At 55.4% G+C, this 19,640-nt stretch overlaps 1 protein-coding gene across 6 annotated transcripts in view; it reads left to right on the forward strand.

The window, feature by feature from the left end:
- Baiap2 (BAR/IMD domain containing adaptor protein 2) overlaps positions 1–19,640 on the forward strand; it is a 66,436-nt gene that overhangs the window by 40,988 nt on the left and 5,808 nt on the right. For 4 of the 6 annotated variants that reach the window (XM_051181774.1, XM_051181789.1, XM_051181782.1 and 1 more), the window contains 7 exons: positions 12,150–12,302; positions 14,791–15,015; positions 15,261–15,462; positions 15,861–16,062; positions 17,031–17,099; positions 17,585–17,747; positions 19,254–19,288. In XM_051181774.1, coding sequence (XP_051037731.1) covers positions 12,150–12,302; positions 14,791–15,015; positions 15,261–15,462; positions 15,861–16,062; positions 17,031–17,099; positions 17,585–17,747; positions 19,254–19,288 — 1,049 coding nt within the window. The remainder of the gene's footprint in view (positions 1–12,149; positions 12,303–14,790; positions 15,016–15,260; positions 15,463–15,860; positions 16,063–17,030; positions 17,100–17,584; positions 17,748–19,253; positions 19,289–19,640) is intronic. The other 2 variants (XM_051181798.1, XM_051181807.1) reach the window with 1 other exon arrangement.

Genomic DNA, 19,640 nt, shown 5'->3' on the forward strand with positions numbered 1-19,640 from the left:
AGCTTCCTGTGTGTCTGTCAAAGGATGGGAAGCCCCCAGGTGCGGCAGGGCAGGGCTGGAGCTCAGGAGTGACTTTCCAAGCCCTTGAGCTGGAGGAATGGTTAACTCAGCAAAGGCACCATCAGGGCTCAGGCTAAGCCCTCCCCTTGTCCCTTTGGACTCCTTGCCCAGGAGCCAGACCCCAGACTGCTATGCTGATGAACCTGTGACCACCCACCCCAGGCTGGACAGTCAAGGTCGTCTGTGGCAGATGGCCCTGGAGGCTTCCAAGGGCCGGATTCATTGCCAATTTCTCTGCCATTCCACCAGCCCTGCAGGTGCTGTGTGCTGACCAGGGTTAGGATATTGTGTCCAGACTGACACTTCCGTCAGAACCACGGGCAGTGCCCTGACTCTGAGCAAGCCACGCAACCCCTCACCTACTCTTGCAGCCCTAGTTGCACAGATAAAAGGGATACAGCAGGACACCCAGTGTTTGTAGAGGAATATAGTCACAGGGCTTGGAGAGGAGGACAAGGTGTGGCGCCAAGGCCTGGGGTCCTCACTCTTGCCTGTGGCATCAGGCAGCACCCACTACCCAGGTGAGTTCCTGCCCAAGGCACTTGATGTCCCTCTGTGCCCGAGGGACCTCCAGCTCCTCCCCTGGACCCAGGAGAGCGGGAGGGCCGAGAGCACCCTTGATCATCGTGTGGCTCAGAAGGGCACCAGCGCCGAGGTGGCCTAGGAGAGCTGTCTCTGAGCATATGCGGATCTGAGCGGGTGTTTCACAGGCCCGTTGGGGAGCCCGCCATGAGTCCATCTGCCCTAAATGAGAGAGCAGGCCTGGACAGCGCTCTTCATGCGAAGGGGTTGCAATAGCAGGAAGCTTAGGGCCCTGTAACCCCAGCAATGCTGTCATCATGTGCAGCGTTCCCAGTAGCGAGCCTTCCCCACTTCAGGCACATGTGTGTGCATGTGAAGGTACATGTGTGTGCATGTGTGTGTGTAGAGGCCAGAGGACAACCTAAGGCCATTCCTCCTTAGGCTCTTTCCTCCTTCTTTCTGAGAGTCTGGCTGACTGGAAGCTTGCCCAGCAGGTTAGGCTGACTGGCCAGTGAGCCCCAGGGGTCCACCTGCCTCTGCCCGCCCCCCCCCCCCAGTGCTGGGATTGCAAGTGCAGACCCCCACACCTAGCTTTGTTTGTTTTTTAAGTGTAGATTCTGGGACCCACGCTTGGGTTTTCATTCTTGCAAGGCAAATAGTTTAACAACTAATATGGTTCCCAAGCTGCTTTAGTATTTTGTTTTGTTTTGTTTTTGTTTTTTGAGACAAGGTCTTACTATACAGCCTTGGCTGTCCTGGAACTCACTATGTAGGCTGGGCTGGCCTCAAACTTAGAGATCCTCCTGAGTACTGGAATTAAAGGTGTGCATCGCCACCGCCCGGCTTGCTTTAGTATTTTTAATGACCATCTGCGATCCGTAGCTACCTCTACCTCTAAGGACATGTACAGGCTGAGGCTGTCCCACAGGGGATGCTGTGAGCTGTCTTGAGTTGTTCTTGGACAGATTTCTCGGGTGAGCTGCAGGAGTGAGGATCAGTAGACACTCATCAGTGTCTTGCTGTTGACGCCTTTTGTCATTTAACTCTCAGAAGACCTGGCCAGCAGACCTCACCCTGCTGCCTGGGAGGAGAGTAGGCTCTTCAGGGCAGGCCATGCAGGAGAGATTTCCATGTACACAACCTAGAGGGAACCTTCCAGGTACCGTTTAGCAGCCCGATGATGGGAGCTGGTCTGTCTTGTTCTTCTGCCGGTGATAGCCTTACTTAGACAATATTCACTATAAAATACACTTAAAACATACAGTACAGTGGGTTTTAGTATGCAGCAGTTTAGCAACCTAAAGAGAACCCCATATCCAGCAGCATTCACCCCCGTCTACCTCCACCCCCATCCCCTACTCTTCCCCACTCAGGAACACCTACCTGCTTTCTGTCTCTGAAGATCTCCATGTTCTAGATGTCAGCTGTGACTGAGTCACACCGTGTGACTTTGAGTCTGGCTTCTTGTATGGAGTCTGTTTTCAAGGTCTGTCCATGTTGAGCATGAATCCGTCAGTCTCTCATTGCCAAGTCAGTGTTTTCCTGTCCACAGTTGAATGGCCTGCCTCTGCAGATGGTCGATGCCCTTTTCTGTCGGTCCCAGGCCCATCACTTGCTGGCCCTACGCTGTGACCAGATCACTAAGAGTCACCCTGTGAGTCTGTCTAAGGCTATGATATGATGGACAGACGGCATCCTGAGGCTCAGGAAAGGGCGGGGCCAGGTGTGGCTCAGAGGGCTCATCTCCTCTCCACTTTGCTTTCCTTCTCTTTCTCTGATGCCTGCCCCTTCCCCGCTGCCCTAATAACATCAACCATCTTGAGAGAAGGCCTGACCCACTCACTGCAGTCTCTACTGCTGGTCATAGAACCGAGGGTGGAGCTTGCCCCCTCAGCTGCCTGTGGTTGTGGTGCCAGGCTTCTGTATGGGACTGGAAAGGCGTTTTCTTGCAGACAGAAATGCCTACTGCCGTTGTATACTCCAGCCCTTCAGGGGGTGCCCGGGGCCTTCCTGGGTACCTGCTTCCCATGAGGCCGTAGCGACCGCCTCTTCAGTGTGTCCCAGTTTAACATGACAGAGGCTGGGTGTGGAAGAGACTTGGCTATCTTGCCCTGATTCAGCCCTTCATGGTTTTGAGCAAGGTGAGGCCTTCTAGCCTGTGCGTCACACATGTGACTTTGTGCCTGGCCTTCTGCACTGGACAGGCTTTCTGGGTCTGTCCATGTTGTTGCTCATGAGTTCATCCCTTCTTTTCACAAACATGAAGCATGTGGCTCCTGCTGCATGTGAGGATGCTGTAGGTACCAAGCACAGAGTTTGACAGTAGAGCTGAAGCTGCTGTGGTGGGTTCATACTGGTTGTATGAAGGCATCGCACAGTAAAGCATGAGAAACCCCAGCTTCAGACGCCTACCCCCCGGTGCACCCAGGCTGGGGGCCTCCTGGCATTCTCTTGAAGATGTGTCATGTCTCCTTCTTTCTAGTTTTGATGGTCAGCCTTGTCCGAGTCTTCTCTGGCCTGTCCCAGAGCATGCTTGCATCATTCTGCCAGGTCCTTCTCTGCCCAAGCCCCAGGGCTCAATCAGCCGTCTCTCTGCTCAAGAATTAGCTGTTTGCCTTACTTAAGGCTGCAGATGGCACCAAGCTGGCCTGTCCTCTCCTGGGCATAATAACCTCCAGGTCCTCTCTGAACCTTTTCCCCTATTGGTGAGGTCTAGCCATCTGTCCTGCCTCTTCTCTCTGAGCATGGACAAGAAGGGCCCTACACCCCCCTCCCCACGATATACATGTGCCACTCTCTGCTTGGACCCTTCTCCTGTGGCTCCGAACCTCCTCTTCCTTGTCTCTCTGTAGGAAACCCTTAACAAGCAAAATGTCTCTTATCTGTATGTTCCTCTGGGAGACTCATGTCCTGTGTGTCTCTAGGGAGACTCACGTCCTGAATGTCTCTAGGGAGACTCATGTCCTGTATGTCTGGTCTTGAACACAGTGAGGCCGGTCCCTCTGTGGGTAGCTTGTACTTAAGCAGTTGTGTTAGTTTGGGTTCACATGAATTGTTGCTGGCTGGCTGTGTGTTGGGAGGTGTCAGAGATTGAACCTAGGGCCTTGCGTATGCTAGGCAAGCACTCTATCTATCAGCTATACCTACCTATACATCTATATCTGATAGTTTTTTTGTTGGGTGAGGGGATTGCCTAAGAAGTCTGGGCTAACTTTAAACTCACTCTGCAACACAGAGCCTCATTCAGCTGTGTGCGGGCCTGTGGCCCCACCAGCCCTGACTGCTTCCTGAGAAGGGTGAGGGAGCATCAGAGACAGTGTTTCTGATGCCCAAGCAGAAGGCAGGGATGTTCAGGGAGACTCTCACCTCACACCTTTGAGGGAGGAGAGTGTTTTGGTGTGGCTGCCCTGGGCTGGTCCCTCTGTAATGAGTGAAGGTATGCTCGCTGGCTACCGTATTGGAGTAGCCTGTCAGCCTGACTATAGCCAATCAGACTACTCAAAAACCCCTATCCCTGGTGCAGGTCTTACAGGCTCCCAGGGCTTTTACAAACTTGGCCAGGGATCCCATCTGACCTATGTGTGGGGTGTGGCTGCCAGCAGCTAAGCAGGGACCCAAGGCCCTTCAGCATGGCAGCATCTTCCCCTTCAAGGGAAGGGAATGCTGGAGCATGTGAGCTCCTCTGCGAGGTCTGGACCCTCCACAGTGGCCACATCCCTGCTCAGGGCATCATTCCAGGTTGACCTCGCAAGGGTTGTTGTGGATTTGAAGACTTTGGCAAGGTGTTGGTTACTAGAGAAAGATCCTTTCCCTCCCATGGTTCCCTATTGTTTAACTCCTCTCAAGCTGGCCTGCAGGTGGGTATAGTAGCTGAACCCATAGTCCCTAGTCAGCTAGGGGCTCAGAGATCGTGGCTGGCTCTTGTAATGTTATGTCCACCAGACCTCTAGATGGCTAGCAACATTAGCAGAGGCGCCCATGCTCTGTTACTTGGGTGAGGGCAGGATTCCAGTCTTTTGGGGCTCCTGAAACTACAGGAAGGTGGCAACTTTACTGCTGGAAGTGAGGATGCCCTGGTATGACCTGAGTATTTCTTAAGCTCACAAGTAACATAGAAACAGAGGCCTTGACTCAGTTTACCTAGTTGTTCCAGCCTGGAGAGGGCTTCCCTGCTTCCTTGAGATGCCCTTTTGTGTATCTGAGGTTCCTCCACTCTGAATGGCCCTCACTGGCTTAGCAGAGTCAAGCAGGGTCAGACCATGGTGAACCTAGGGTTTAGAGAGTCCAACTAGGCTGGTGTGGATATCTTCTATATAGAGGACATCCAGGGACAGGCATGAAGACCCAGCTTGGGATCCTCGAGCTTTACCACAGCTTGGGGCCTAGCAATAACTACCATGGAGGAGGAGGTATATGTATTTATCTACCTTGGTCCCAGCTGCTCTGGTCTTGCCCAGTATGCACATTGCTGGCCTTAGCTTGTGCTTGTTGAACGATGTTCCCTCCCCTGCCCCTGTTAGGTAAACAGTGTGTCTGGTTCCTGATCTATCTGGTTCCCCTGATCTACTAACAGGAACCCTGTGTGGTTGGAGCCTCACTTAGTGGAACAGTTCCTCAGCTTCATGTGCAGGGGTTCCTGGGAACAGGGGCTCACAGAGGAGGCCTGAGACTGCTGAGCATCATGGGGCTGAGCCTTCAGGATGCCGCCCTGGCATATAGCCCTATCATATGCTGACCTCTCCCAAAGCCTTCTGCTTCTGGGCTCTGGCAAGACTGGGCCACTTAGAAGAGTGGCCAGACCTTTGTCCCAGGCTGGACTAAGGACAGGCTGTTTACCAGAAGAGTGGTCACTGAACAAGCTCGGGGCTAAGGATATGTGGCGTTGCTGGAGTGGGGGGGTGGGGAGACACACCAACAGCACTGTCTGGGTTTGCAGGTAAGAGCTGCCTGGTTAAGAACTGCTTAGAACTGAGCTTCCATGTTGAGAGTGCCAGAGAAAACTAATTTTAATTATAGGTCAGAGAATGGGAGCTTTAGAAGCATTCAGGGCACTAACTGGGGCAGATGGTTTTACAAGAAAGGGAAGTTCCAGAGCCATCTCTCGTGGCCTAAGGGTACTGCCCTGATGTGGCCCTTCCCTCTGCCACCACAGCGTTGCCACCAGGCATTGGGAGAAGGTGTTCTCCTGGGGAACAGTGGACGTGCCATGAGTCCTGGGATGCGGCCTCTGTCCCCAGCTCAGAAACTGAGGGATGCACCCATCCCTTTCTTAAGAAAATGGAAAGTAAAAGCCGTGCTGAAGCTTTAAAGGACCTCACCTTTTTCTCAGCCACCCTGAGGTGAGGGGAAGAGAGTAGCCCCAGAACATGAGAGGTGCTTGGCTCTCTTTTATCCAGCCTGTGTCCTCCCTCCCATCCCCCAGGGAGAGGTCATGCTGGCCCAATAGACTCAAAGCCTGTGGCAATTGTAATAGCCAGTCACCCAACCAGCTATTATCCCAGGGTCCTAAGCAAAGAGGCCGAGTGGATGTGGGAGTTCATCCCTTTCCACCGTGTCGCTCGTGGGGAGCCCTTACCAGCACCCTCGGCAGAGCTGGGTGTGCTGTTGTATTTGGGCCTGGATCCCTTCCGGTTTTGTCCCCTTTGACTCCTCCCCCAGCCTAGCTCTTGTTAGAACAAGACAGGCACAGGTAGAGGCTGTCTGCAAATGGCAGCCCCCTGAGAATGTGGCACTGCCTCGGCCTTTCCTTCTGTGTGACTTGCCATCCCCTCCCTTAACCAGCCCTCACCCTCCAGAGTGGCGTGTATAAGGAAAGGGAACACATGGTGCAGAGGGCCTACTGATGCTTAGGTGTGTGCTAGGCTTGGACTTGGGGGAGCAGTTTGTCCTCCCTAACCCTTGTGCTTACTCTGAGAGGCAGCTGTGACGCAACTTCATGCTGAAGCCCCAAACACCACGTAAGAAGTCAGAGAAGAGCAGATAGGCAGGCCTATCCCATTCAAGATCACTCTGACACAGATCTGACCCTGTGGAAGGCCCCGAAGGGCTCCTGAGCCTGACCCACTCTCCATTCAGGTCCGACTGTTGGTAGAAAGCATGTCAGGGTCCCTGTCCAGGCCCGCTGTGTAGAAGGAGGGAACTGGTGATTGTCCTAGTGGGTGCCTGCCTTAGAGGGTGGGAAGGGAGTGTCACATGCTCTCCTAGGATCCCTGGGTCTCGATAACTGGCCGTCTATTCACCGTGACACGGGGGCACGTTGGTGGCTCGGCGCCTCTGGAGTTTTTACTTGTGTCCCTTTGTGGGGCTTGTCTGTTCTAGGGGTCTGAGAGACGGGAACAATTCATTCTATTTAAAGGTCTGTATAATTAACAAAGCGAAGAGAAAACAACCATAGCTGAGATCTTCCCAGAGTACAATAGCAGAGGCTGGCCCGCCTGGATGTGATGGAGTGTGATGGACCCTCCCTCCAGCACAGTGTGCCAGTTCTCTTCAGCCTGGGTCCAAGAGACAGTGAAGGGAGGGCCTGGTGCCCAGCTGGGCCTCACATGTAGCGTCACATGGTCACATCAGAAAGGCTGCCAGATCCTCCCCTTATACAGCTGTCCTGGGGACACTCCATAGCCACACCCATCCCTCGGGGCCTCTCTGGAGCAGCCTTGGCCCGCCTTTGCCACCTGGTTCATTGACAGCTAGTTTTGAAGATTGAGTTTATAACACATTAAGTTTTGGGGACATTTTAGTCACTGCCATGGACCCTTTAGACTGGGGAGGCCTTTCCCTGGCTTCCGGTCTCCGGTGACTTCAGGCAATCTGCAGCATCAGGTTCTCGCTGTTTCTTCCTACCCAGCACAGCCCAGGGTTCTGAGTTGTCTCCTTGGGAGTCATGGCCCCCAATGGTAGCAGTGGAACCAAGCCTTGTGAACTCATTCATAAGCTGTAGGAGACCTTGGGCAGTCCAGCGGTTTGACAGTTGTGGGAAAGCCTCAGTGGCCATTGCGTTACCGTGAGCCACAGCAGCTTCGGATTTTTCTAGAGCATCCTTCCCCCCCTCTGAGTCACCGGCTGGCTCTGGAGCAGGGGAGACACACTTTCCAATCACTTCTGTCGTCTCAGATTACAGGGCTGTCCTGCTGGGGTGACTAAGTGGGAGCGTTTCTCTGTGGGTCTTAAATGCTCTCAGTCGGGCGTTTCTATAGTGCTGTCGCCATAGCACCCAGCTAAGCAAGGAGCTGTGAGGCAACGTGGGGCGGGTGGGGACAGCAGGAACCTGGCCACTGCGGGGACAGGCTTAATGCCGTTTTAAATGGCCTGATGCCAAGCCATTGGCAGTGCAGGCTGGAGTTGTGTTCTACACTCTGCTTTCCAGAAAGTGTAAATGTTCCCCGCCACACTGGAGTGCCCTATCCACTCCGCCCGCGCCCGCCGACTGAGGGGCTTGGTACCTGAAGGGCGGCCACCACCCGTCCCCTATGCTCTACCGTCTTCCTTGCGAAGGAACGCTTCCTCGGCCCGGACTTCCAGGAGCTTCCTGGTAAAATTGTGGTCTGTCTGTGAGGAGTCAGTGGCCTGGAAAAGGAGGTCAGGGAAGTCGGTGGTTATTCCTAGACAGAAGTGGCAGCTGCATGGCAGCTTCCCTGTGCTGCCGCCACCGATGCCTTAGGATGGGTACTGAAGCTTCTCCCAGGCTGCACTGGAGCTGATGATGTCAGCCCCGACCCGACGGGCAGGCAGGCGTGTGGCCCAGGGCTCTTCCCTGCCTCCCAGCTGGGAATTCTTTACAGCCCGCAGTGTACTGCTCTGAGGCCATTCCCCCCACCCCCTTTTTCTTCAGCTACTCCTAGGTGCCCAGGTGTGGCCTATGAGGTTACATTTATTCCTGGGGTACATTAGTGGAAATCTTAGAAATAAAACACCATGCCCTCCTAACTCACAGGCTGACAGACCTGCTAATGAGGCCGCCCCCCCCATACCAGCTACCCCACCCCCAGGGAGACGAAAGCTCGGTGTCAAGGTTGCACGCAGCCTACAAACCCAGAAACCTCCGGTGGTGGACTGGCTTCAGGCCTCAGTTTGGAAGGTGCTGTTCTCAGGGCAAGGAGACCCAGGGGGCCCTGTGGCCTGGTTTCTACTGCTGTCCTAGGTGACGGTTTCAAGCAGAACCTCTTTTCTGAAGTCCCCTAGATAATGACACAGCACAGATTACCTATCACTGTGCCTCCCGCCTCAGTACCTTAGCTCTCCTTGTAAGATTGCCGCTGAGCCCTTCTGGCTAATGGTGCCTTGAGAAGTCTCTGGAAGAGGGCGGTGGCCCAATGATCCACCCTAGCCTAGCCCCAAGAACCAAGCTGAGGTGTGTGTGTGTGTGTGTGTGTGTGTGTGTGTGTGTGTGTCTGTCTGTCTGTCTGTCTGCCCGTCCGTCCTTCTGTCCGTCCATCCATCCATACATCTGTCTGCCCATACCCCTGTGCCTAAGGTCAGGTCTTAGAAGCTACTCACAGCCTAGTTGAGCCCTGAAGGCCACAGTGCCCCCATCCCGGACGGACAATTGCTGGCCTGGGACAGAATGACAGAATGAGTGGGACCCGGAGGCCGGTGCTGGTGTTGCCCTGTGTGATGAATGGCAGCTGTATTCCTCTCCTCCCTGACCCTGAGCATGCCTGGTCTCTCACCAGTCCTCCCAGAACCTCAGGAAGGAGCTCGTACCAAAGGGCCCTGGAGTCTTCCCAGCATAGCTCCTCTGGGGGCAACAAGGCTGAATGCCCCACCCCTACTTCCCAGAGGACCCTGGAGTGCAGGGGAGGCACAGGGAGCAGGAAGCCCTGGTAGGCGCGTTGCATAACCAGAGGAAAAGTACTTGGCAGTGTGGAGGAGGGGAGAGCGCTGGAGGAGGCAACGACCCGCCACCACAGCAGCGAGCCCAGTCAGGGTATTCAGTCCCTCTCACCTGGCACTCTGACTCCTCTCTTTACAAGAGGGTCCCACCTGGCTGCCCCTGCTGCCCCTTGAAGGGACCGAAGCCTATTCTCAGGGCCCACTCATGCTGGCCCTGCGGTGGGGGGGGGGGGGGGAAGAGGACCGCGGTTTAGTGTGGAGCTTCGGGGCAGAAACATAAAGTTGTGTAGGTTTGATGACAAGGGTATGTATGGCAGGCCTTGACCTTGGAGAGATTCGTTCTGGCTATTAGGCAGAGTTGGTACATGCACTGGTGGCCACGGTGAGGACCAGCCCCCAGCCAGCTGGGCTTCCCCTCTTCCGTCCCTCCAGCTGAGCCCTGTGTGGGGAGATGCTAAGGGAACAGCCTGCTCCAGCCCCCTCTGTCGCCCACGGCTCAGCCGCCCACCCACGCTGAGTCAGAGCTCCAAGGTGGTTGTGAGTCAGTTGTGCTCACCCTGGCAGCTCAGGCCTGCCCCCTGCTGGAAGATGGCCACGCTAGGAAGCACTTGTTAAACAGCGGCTCCCGGGCAGCGAGGCTAGCCAGGCGCTCTTGCTCCAGGCTGGTGGGGTTCAGCCTTAGTGGATTGGGTGCAGGATGTGCACTGGGAAGGCCACTTGGGTGTTTTGTAACAGAAAATTTCTGCTTATACCTGTTTTTCCTTGACATTCGGGCAGTTTGATTATCACAGTAGGGTTTAGCTTCAAACCAAGTTCTGCAAACTGCTGCCAGGTGTCATGGAGGGACCAGTAGAGAAATTAAAGGGCTGGGCATATTCCTCCCAGAGACGTGAGCTTGCAGCCCATGTGTGGCCCTGACCTGGGACTCAACACTGGCTGTCACAGCCCTCTCTCAGACTGCCGCTTTCCTGACTTTCTGCCTATGGCTGGCTTTTTTACAATGTGGCTCTTTGTCCAGTAGTGTGAATAGCTGGTATCTATTTTTTAGGCTTTTTTTTTTTTCATATTGTGAACTACACGTAACTGATAAAAGTCTCAATCATTCAGTGAACACCTCAGCAGCAGGAACACTTCCTTTAGTTGGTTGCTTTAAGAATGGCAAGGTCTCAGGTAGCCCCGGCTAGCCCCAGACTCCCTGCATAGCTCAGGAGACCTAGAGACCTAGAGGCTGGGAGTACAGCCATGCAGCACTGCACCCGTAAACTTTGCAGGGCTGGGACCCTGGTTTGCGGAGGGCCCACACTCTGCCAGCTGAGCTCCTTTTTATTTCTGAGGTGATGGGGTGAAACCCAGGGCATCTCTTGTGCCTTCCACTGAGCTACACTTCCAGTCCAGAACACCTTCTTCTGTCTTCGTGGCATGTGTTAGCATCTTCATCCATCCCCAAAATCTGTACAATGTGAAGCTGTCCCCATTAATGTCAACTCTGTACTTCACCTGATGCCACCTTGTCCCTTCTTGTCTTATAAAACTGACTTCCCTCAGCTCTATGAATCCTCGGCCTTCTGTCTTGGCACATTTAGAATGGTTAGTTCTAGGCTGGAGGTTTGTGCAGGTCTTGGGGGCTTTTGGCAAGAACCTTCCTGGGTAGGTTATGTGTCCCCAGAAAGCTCGAGAGAGGTTGGAGACCTCAGGGGCTACAGAGGGATTGGTTCTCCTGGTGGGGTGGGCAGTGTCTCAGAACCATCACGTGACCACATGCATATCTCTCGAGCACAGAGTACTGTGAGGACAGAGGGGCCCTTACAAAGCCACCCAGATTGGACACCCCGGTGAAACCAGAGAGAAAGGACAAGAGCTAGGTCATTTTTCACTTCCTGCTCTATGAGGGGCCTCACAGCGCCAAAGAAGGTCTCTCTTCACCTAGGCAAGGCATTCCACAGAATATTCTAGGACTTGCCTCCCCTGCCTCTCCTACATCCTCAGTGGTGGGTGCCCATGGTCTCTCTCCAGCAGCGGGCTTACCTGAGACTCGGAGGCAAAAGGCACTGTAGGTGGCACAAGACTAAGAAACTGCCACGTGGCGTGTGGAGCCAGGACACTAGGGAGCACTGCAGAAGGCCCCTCCACTCTGACACATGACACATCTATGCTGTGTGGAGCTGAGGCCTGGGAGGGGCTGACCTGCCACCGATGCTTACTTTCCCCTTCTCAGGGAAAGCCCAGCATAAGAGGCAACACAGGAGGATCCAGCAAACTCAAGACATACCTGAGTTTTATGTAGTTCAAAGCTAGCCTGGCTACATGAAGACCCTGTCTCAAAATTACGCTTGTATGGGGGCTAGGGAGTCTGAATTAGGCTCAGTGGATAGAGCACTTGCCACAGAAGTATAAGAGCCGTAGTTCTGATCCCCCCACATAAATGCCAGCTAAGTGTGGCATCATGTACCTGTAGTCCCAGCACTCAGGAGGTGGAGACAGGATCCCCAGGGCAAGCTGAACTAGGAGACTTGGAGAGCTCCGGATTCCATGAGACACCCTGCTTCAGTAAACAGGAAGACACCAGTGTCAATCTTTGCCCCCATGCATGCTTATGTGTTCAGAGGGTATGTTTATAAACACAGAGGCCCCTCCACCTGGGTCCTCCACCGTTAACAAGCTCCTGGCCATTGTGGGCAGGCATGCCCACAGCAGGGTCTGCCTTTTGCTCACCAGCCTGTCCCCTCTGTCCCCAGTACATCGATGCCATCAGCAACAAGCAGGGTGAGCTGGAGAACTACGTGTCTGATGGCTACAAGACGGCACTCACCGAGGAGCGCAGGCGGTTCTGCTTCCTGGTTGAAAAGCAGTGTGCTGTGGCCAAGAACTCTGCTTCGTACCACTCCAAGGTGAGCTCGTGCAGTGGCCTGCCCAGTGCAGCCCGTCCCCTTTGCCGCTGTGGGCCCAGGCTATGTTCGGGAGTGCCCGAGGTCCCAGAGAAGACCCTGACACTGGGACAAGCGTCTTCGTACACCTCAGCCTGAGGAACCTTTGTAAATGTCAAAGGGCATGACATTTGCAAGACCCGCATTAGAAATACCTGGATGTTTGGGAGTACAGCTGCCTGCCTGCTGAGGACACCTCATAGCGGGGTGGCCTTGGGGGCTTTCTAGAGTCACCCTGGGCTTTTCTGTCCCAGCCACGTCTAGCTGGACTGATGGCACACTTGGGAGGCAGTGACCTACAGACCTCCTGGCCGCTGGAAGAGTTAGCTTTTTGCCTTCACTCAATCCTCCTGGTTACACGCTCATCTGAACATCTGGGTGTCCTCTGGGCCAGTGGCTCTGCAAGCTGTGATACCGACAACTCTTAGCCTCTAAGACCAGAGACCATGTCACCACACATCCAGACCCGCATGGCTTAATGTCTACCAGCGGCCATAGTTTGGCCATCCCACATGGAACTGGCCACCTTCATCCCACACCTCCCCTGCTAGGCAGCTGTGGGTCCTGTGTAGCTCCCGAGTCCCTGGTGCTCAGTCCCTCCCCTTGACTGCTCCAGGTGGCTTCTTCTGAGCCCAGACTGGTTACATAGGTGTCCCCAGAGTTGCTCCTAACCCCCACTTTCTCTGATGCCGTCAAGTACTAGGCTTTTGGTGGGGCTCATGTAGTCAACCATTCCTTGTTCCTCTATGACCCCTGAGAAACCAACCTCTTCTAAGTCTAGTGAGGGCTCCTCCTTAGTTACCCCCTGTTCCCTCTCCCTGCTTACAGCCTATCCCATCAGGACATACACACATGCGCACACACATACATTCACACACACACACTTTCCTGGGAGTTGCCACATTCCAAGACCTAGCCCAGCCTTGCTGAACAAAGGAAGTTCTTGTAAGGAACTGCTCCTGAGCCACCAGCCCCTGATCGTGTGGCCCAGGCCAGGGAGTCGGGGTTCAGAGGCCCAGGGTGCTCAGAGGCTGACCTAACCCTGGGGTAGGGAAGGCTCAGATGATAGGCCATTGCTGGAAACAGTTGGGGTGAGTGAAACCCTGTCACTCACTACATCTGTAGGAGCTAAAGTAGGGTCGGACAGTGTCCCCTGGAGCATTCAAGAGCATTCAGAGAGTTCAGGTGTGACTAGACAGCCTAGCCTACCACAAGGCCCTGGTCATGTCCCCGTGTGGGACAGTGGCCTAGAAATTGGCACCATACACACTGACACGTGCACACACACACACACACACACACACACTCTACTACAACCTCTGCCCTGGTTCCCAGGGCCTTGAGCACCAAGGAAACAAGCCAGAGGCCGGAAGGAGGACACAGCCAGGTCAGACTCACACCAGTGTCCTTGGAGATGCGCTGACTGTGCCTCCTCCCTTTGTGCGCCTCGGCCCCCACTGTGACAGCTACCACTAGTTTAACTAACGGCATACTTGCCAGCACAGCGCTTTGAGGCTGGCAGAGGCATGTGCGCCCTCTAGTGGGGTCCGGACTTTGTATCAGGACTGGAAGAAGAGCTCTAACCTCTCTATATGGGCGGCTGGCCATACTGCTGTGTACAGGCACTGAACATGGGTCTTGATGCTGGTCTGCAAGCGTGGCCATCTCAGATGGGAGGATCTGACCCTCTGCAGCACTACAGCCCCGGGAGCCCACTTGTCCTAATGGCTAGCAGGGCGGGGCTGCCTCAGCTGTATCCAGATGCCAGGCCCAGCTGCACTGCCCCTTCAGGCCTTTGAGTATCTTCAGATAGACACAAGATCCTAAAGCAGAGTTCAGGGTCACGTCTGTGCTCCTCCTTCTGTACACCCTGTGTGCCCACGGGGTGGGCTGCACCCCAGATAGACCTCCGCGTGCCCCAGAGGCAAGCCAAGCTCTTGGACTCTAGAGGTGGATGGGAGTAGCAAGCCCATCTCCAGTCAGGGATCACCTTTGCACATTGCCGGCACCACGGCCTGACCATGACGAGGCAGCTCTGTCCCGTCTGCGGTTTTCATCCACCCTCTCTCTCCTGACAGACGGCTTTCCTTGTGGCATCGTTTTGCCCACAAAGGAGCTGCCTATCCCGGAGCTGGCTGTCTAAGCCCATCCATTTTCTTTCCTCCAGCCCGCGAGGAACCATGGCCAGGCCTTCCGTGGTCTTATCTCATGCCTGGTCTCTCGGGGATCTAGCACAGAAGTGTACACATTAGCAAGTGTCCCCTTTTGAGATGCAAGCCTCACAGGTGGCCTGTCTAGTTTTGAGGAACCGTTGATGGAGAGCAACACTGGGGCCAGGCAAGGCCACGTGCATGTGAGGTGTCTTCCTCAGGGAGACCCCTCTGCACCATGCCCGGCTGCAGGAGCTCATGCTGCTACTGACTCCCTTCCTGTCCTGTGTCTTCTACTCTAGGGCAAGGAGCTGCTAGCCCAGAAGCTGCCCGTGTGGCAGCAGGCCTGTGCTGATCCCAACAAGATCCCAGACCGTGCTGTCCAGCTGATGCAACAGATAGCCAGCAGCAACGGCTCCATCCTTCCTAGTGCCCTGTCAGCCTCCAAGTCCAACCTGGTCATCTCAGACCCCATTCCTGGAGCCAAACCCTTGCCAGTACCACCCGAACTGGCACCATTTGTGGGGGTGAGTCCTGGGCCTTCAAAAGCTGAGGGTGTTCCCTTTGCTCATGGTAGTAGCATGTTCTCAAAGGGCAAGCCCAGTGTGCCAAGCCCAGGCCCCTGTGGTGGGTGCTAGTGTTCCCTTTGCTCATGGTGGTAGCATGTTCTCAAAGGGCAAGCCCAGTGTGCCAAGCCCAGGCCCCTGTGGTGGGTGCAGGGTTACTCCCTAGCTGGCTCCCAGCGACGCCCTGCCCCTGCCTCTTCCTCCAGCGGATGTCTGCTCAGGAGAATGTACCTGTCATGAATGGCGTCGCAGGCCCGGACAGCGAGGACTACAACCCCTGGGCTGACCGCAAGGCTGCCCAGCCCAAATCCCTGTCTCCTCCGCAGTCTCAAAGCAAGCTGAGCGATTCGTACTCCAACACACTTCCCGTGCGCAAGAGTGTGACCCCGAAGAACAGCTATGCCACCAGTAAGGGCCAGCGGGTGCTAGGCTGAGAAAGCAAGGCTTGTGAGTGCGCGTGCGTGCACGTGACTGGGAGCATGTATGTAGGTATATACATGGACACGTGTTTGTGCATGGTATAAATATGTGCACATGCCTGTGTGCATGTCTACAGATATCTGTGGATGGTATGTGCATGGGTGTGCCATGCATGTGTGAGCATGTAGTGTGTATTGATTGCGAGTGTGGCATGGTGGAATGAGACCAGGACCCTGGCTGCTGCAGACAGACAGGCTAGAGGGTGGAGGGCCTCAAGGTGGCCATGGACAGCCCCTGTGTTTGGTTCATGACTGTTGTTCATGCTTGATTCCGGGCTCCAGATGACAGGTACAGTCCTCTCTCACACACACCCATTGTCCCGGCAGCTGAGAACAAGACACTGCCACGTTCAAGCTCCATGGCAGCCGGCCTAGAACGGAACGGCCGCACGCGGGTCAAGGCCATTTTCTCCCACGCGGCTGGTGACAACAGCACTCTTCTGAGCTTCAAGGAGGGCGACCTTATCACTCTGCTAGTGCCCGAGGCCCGTGACGGCTGGCACTATGGCGAGAGCGAGAAGACCAAGATGTGAGCACCCACCCACGTTCGGGGAGCAAGTTTGGAACGGCCTGCCCGCTTTAGCAAACAAGGGGGTGGCGCTCGGGTTGCTAGCAAAGCCAGAGGGCCTCCTACTGGAAACCTGAGCAGGACAGACGCGTAATCACGTGTACCCTTGCCTCACCCCCCCCCAGTCTAATCTTTACAGCAGCCATGTCTCACTGTGATTGGTTATTCTTTGCTGCTCGTTTGGCACAGGGCACTGTTTTCTCGATGTATGTGGATGTATGTACATGGTGGTACACCTGGAGATTTTCAAGATGGGGGCCCTGATATGTATGGCAGAGCAGACTTGACCAGCCTGAGACACATCCCCGCCCGCCCCCCCCCCAACTCTCCTGTAGGTCTGAGTTGGCCTTCAGCAATGTCACCAAGTCTTAGGGCCACCCAGCTCAGCCTGAGACGCCTACCCCCCCCCAACTCCCCTGTAGTTCCCAGTCAACTTCAACAATGTCACCAAGTCTTGGTGCCACCTGGAGGCAACCCACCATCCCCAGGAAAACGGTAGTTCTTGTCTGGGCATGTCTGTGGCCCAATGGCAGCTGCAGAGTGGGCAGGGGGCCTCCAAGAGGTCTCTGAGGAACAGGAGGCTAGATTACCTCTATCCTAGTGGTCTCCTGGACTCCTGGAGCTGTGACCGTCATGGTAGCAGGCTGTGTGGCAGGTGAGGTACACGTGGTCAGGCCCATAACTCCGCCAGGCAGAGCTGCTGGCCTGGCTCACACTTGAGGTAGGGTGCAGGTCCAGCACCAGCCACATCATTGGTCTCCCTGGAACATGAACACCTAACCCTCCACAGAAGGATAAGGACAGGCCGGGGAACTGGTAGGGCTCGGGATCTGACCGTGGACAACAGGGGCCGCTATACTGCCTAGTCGTGCATCTGGAGAGCCTAGAGAGTGGATTCTGGACTCGCTCACCTAGGGCCTTTCTTCTAGGCGGGGCTGGTTTCCCTTCTCCTACACCCGGGTCCTGGACAGCGACGGAAGTGACAGGTTGCACATGAGGTAAGCTTACTGGCTAGGCAGGGCCCCCAGGCACCAAACTGGGCAGCACTTGTAGTCTCCTTCCGCCCTGGAAAGAGCAGCAGGTGCCATGCAGGGCAGTTGTTAGTTCAGCATGATTGTGCCACCCTCCACTACCTACCTCCTAGAGCAGGGTGGGAATCTGAGTCTTAGCTTCTCCTGACCCTTGGAGAATCCCAGCCATCCTGGAAAGGTGGATGGCTGCCCATCCCACGGCTTCACCAGCAAGCCCCACGGCTTCACCAGCAAGCCCCACGGCTTCACCAGCAAGCACGTGGCAGTTTCCTCCTGGTGCATTTCTATTACAGCTCAGGGAGACTGGGCAGGGAGGCCAGAGGGGAGACCTAAACATGAACATGTCACTGGCTGCCGACAGCAGCCCAGGGGAGCTGAGTGAGGTGTGGCGAAGGAAAGGGTGTCTCCAGAGGACACTGCACAGCCATTGAGCCAGCCCCTTGTCCCCACAGCCTGCAGCAGGGCAAGAGTAGCAGCACAGGCAACCTTCTAGACAAAGACGACCTGGCCGTGCCCCCTCCTGACTACGGCACATCTTCCCGGGCCTTCCCCACCCACACAGCTGGGACTTTCAAGCAGAGACCCTACAGTGTGGCTGTCCCTGCCTTCTCTCAGGTGAGCCCTGGGGCCTGGGGCTGAGGTGGAGGGGCATGGGAGGCACACGGACCTGGCTGGCAAAACCTACAGGGTTCTCCAAGGACCTGGAACTTGGTACTGGCTGGCGTCTGGGCCTCTTGGCTGACAGGCCTGAGGCAGAGGCTCTGTGGCTTGGGGTCTTAACCACATGCTCTACCAGAATTGGTGTGCTCACCACGCTTCTGCTTGGTGTGCCATGGGAACTTGGGCATGGCTGGCCTGGGATCACCCTGGATACCCAGTACCACCTAGGGGTCAGGGGGTCAGAACTTTAGAATTCTCTGAAAGCTGTAAGGTGCGAGGTGTCCAGCTGGTAGTGTGATCTGCTGCTGCCCAGAGCTTTCTGGTCAGCATGAAGCCATAGATGGCTATTTAATGCCTCTAGGTCCTGAGAGGGGTTCCTGGCAGACCCATGTGCAAGTAATAGCCAGGGTGACCAAGGTGGGCGGTGTTTTGAGTGTAGGACAGACCTGTGGGGCTGGATAGTGGCTTCTCCAAACCTGGAGCTCCCATGTGAAGGTTAGTCTATACTAGCCTTAAGGACAGGAGGGCTAGCAGCTTGTCTGTGGCTCTATCCAATCCTGGGGCAGGGTCTCCACCTGGACATCAGGAAAGAAAGAGAGTCCACCATTTCTTGGGCTACCTGAGGACTATCATGGTGTCCCATGGCTGCCTTCTGGGGGCCTGCAGTTCAGGCAATGTGATTGTGACCTGGGGGACTTGAGTCTGAGGCGGTCTAGATTGTAATGGTCTGGACTAGAGCCTTCAGGGTCAGAGCCACACTGGAGTCAGTGATCAGGGCATATAGTAGCAGCCGAGTGTCCAGTTGGAGTTATGGACCTTGGGCATAGGCCAGTCCCTGGGAAGCAACTGGTTCAAGGCTGGGGAAGCCAGGGATGATGAGTTCACCACCCCTTAATGCCTGGGCTAAACCCGCCTGATGGAGATGGGCAGCTATCAGCAGCTAGCTTTGGTCCGTGCCCAAGGTGTTCCCTCCTGGGCAGGACACCCAGCTCAGAGCCAGCCCAGGCACCTGTGAGGTGAGCTGGCCAGCAGTGTTCTCCTGAAGCATCCTCATTGCTCATCCTTCTGTCTGCCTACTGAGACCTCTGACCTCTCTTTACTGTCCCCACAGAAACTCTTTCTTGGGGAGGCCCCACTGCATGGGAGTCATGAAGTGATCTGCCCTGTGTGTACAGAAAGCACATGTGGCCACCGACTAGTTGGGAGGTGTCCTTGTTAATGTGAGAGGTTACCACATCCATGTCACCATTTGGAACAAAAGTCTCTGGAGAGGTCCCCAACCATAGGGACCAAAGAGAAGGCAGAAAGTGCTAGGGAAGGAGCCAGCTTCCTGGGGACCCCAGCCTGGACCTCAGCATGGGTGGAGCCATCTTTTGAAGACTGAACCAGGGACACGCTGGCAGTAAAGGCCAGGGTCTTAGTCTCCGGGCCCAACCTGATTGCTCTGTCTTTGCCTCCCAGGGTCTGGATGACTACGGAGCACGGTCTGTGAGCAGGTAAGAGCCTTCAGACTTCGTTGGGACTGTGTGTGGGTGGCCATGGGCTTGGTTAAGGTAACCTCTCTCCTGGGGCCTAGAAACTGGCTTCTCTTGCTTTGGAAACCAAGGCTTGACCCTGAACCTGCCACCAGAGTTGGGCCCACCCACCCCTCCCGGGGATCCTACTCTGTTCTTGTCTAAGTGGAGCGAGCACATCCTCCACCCTGCTGGTTCTTGGTGTCTTGGCCTGCTCTGTCCATCCTGCATGCAGGGCAGGGTCAGGAGGGTCGTCAGCCCACCCCTAGGCCTTTGCTCCCTAGAACCTGGTAGGAGCACACCAAGGGCTGGGGCCGCTGCCCCTGAGCACAGT

Source organism: Phodopus roborovskii, unplaced genomic scaffold (genome assembly GCF_943737965.1).
Source record: "Phodopus roborovskii unplaced genomic scaffold, PHOROB, whole genome shotgun sequence".
NCBI lineage: Eukaryota > Metazoa > Chordata > Mammalia > Rodentia > Cricetidae > Phodopus > Phodopus roborovskii.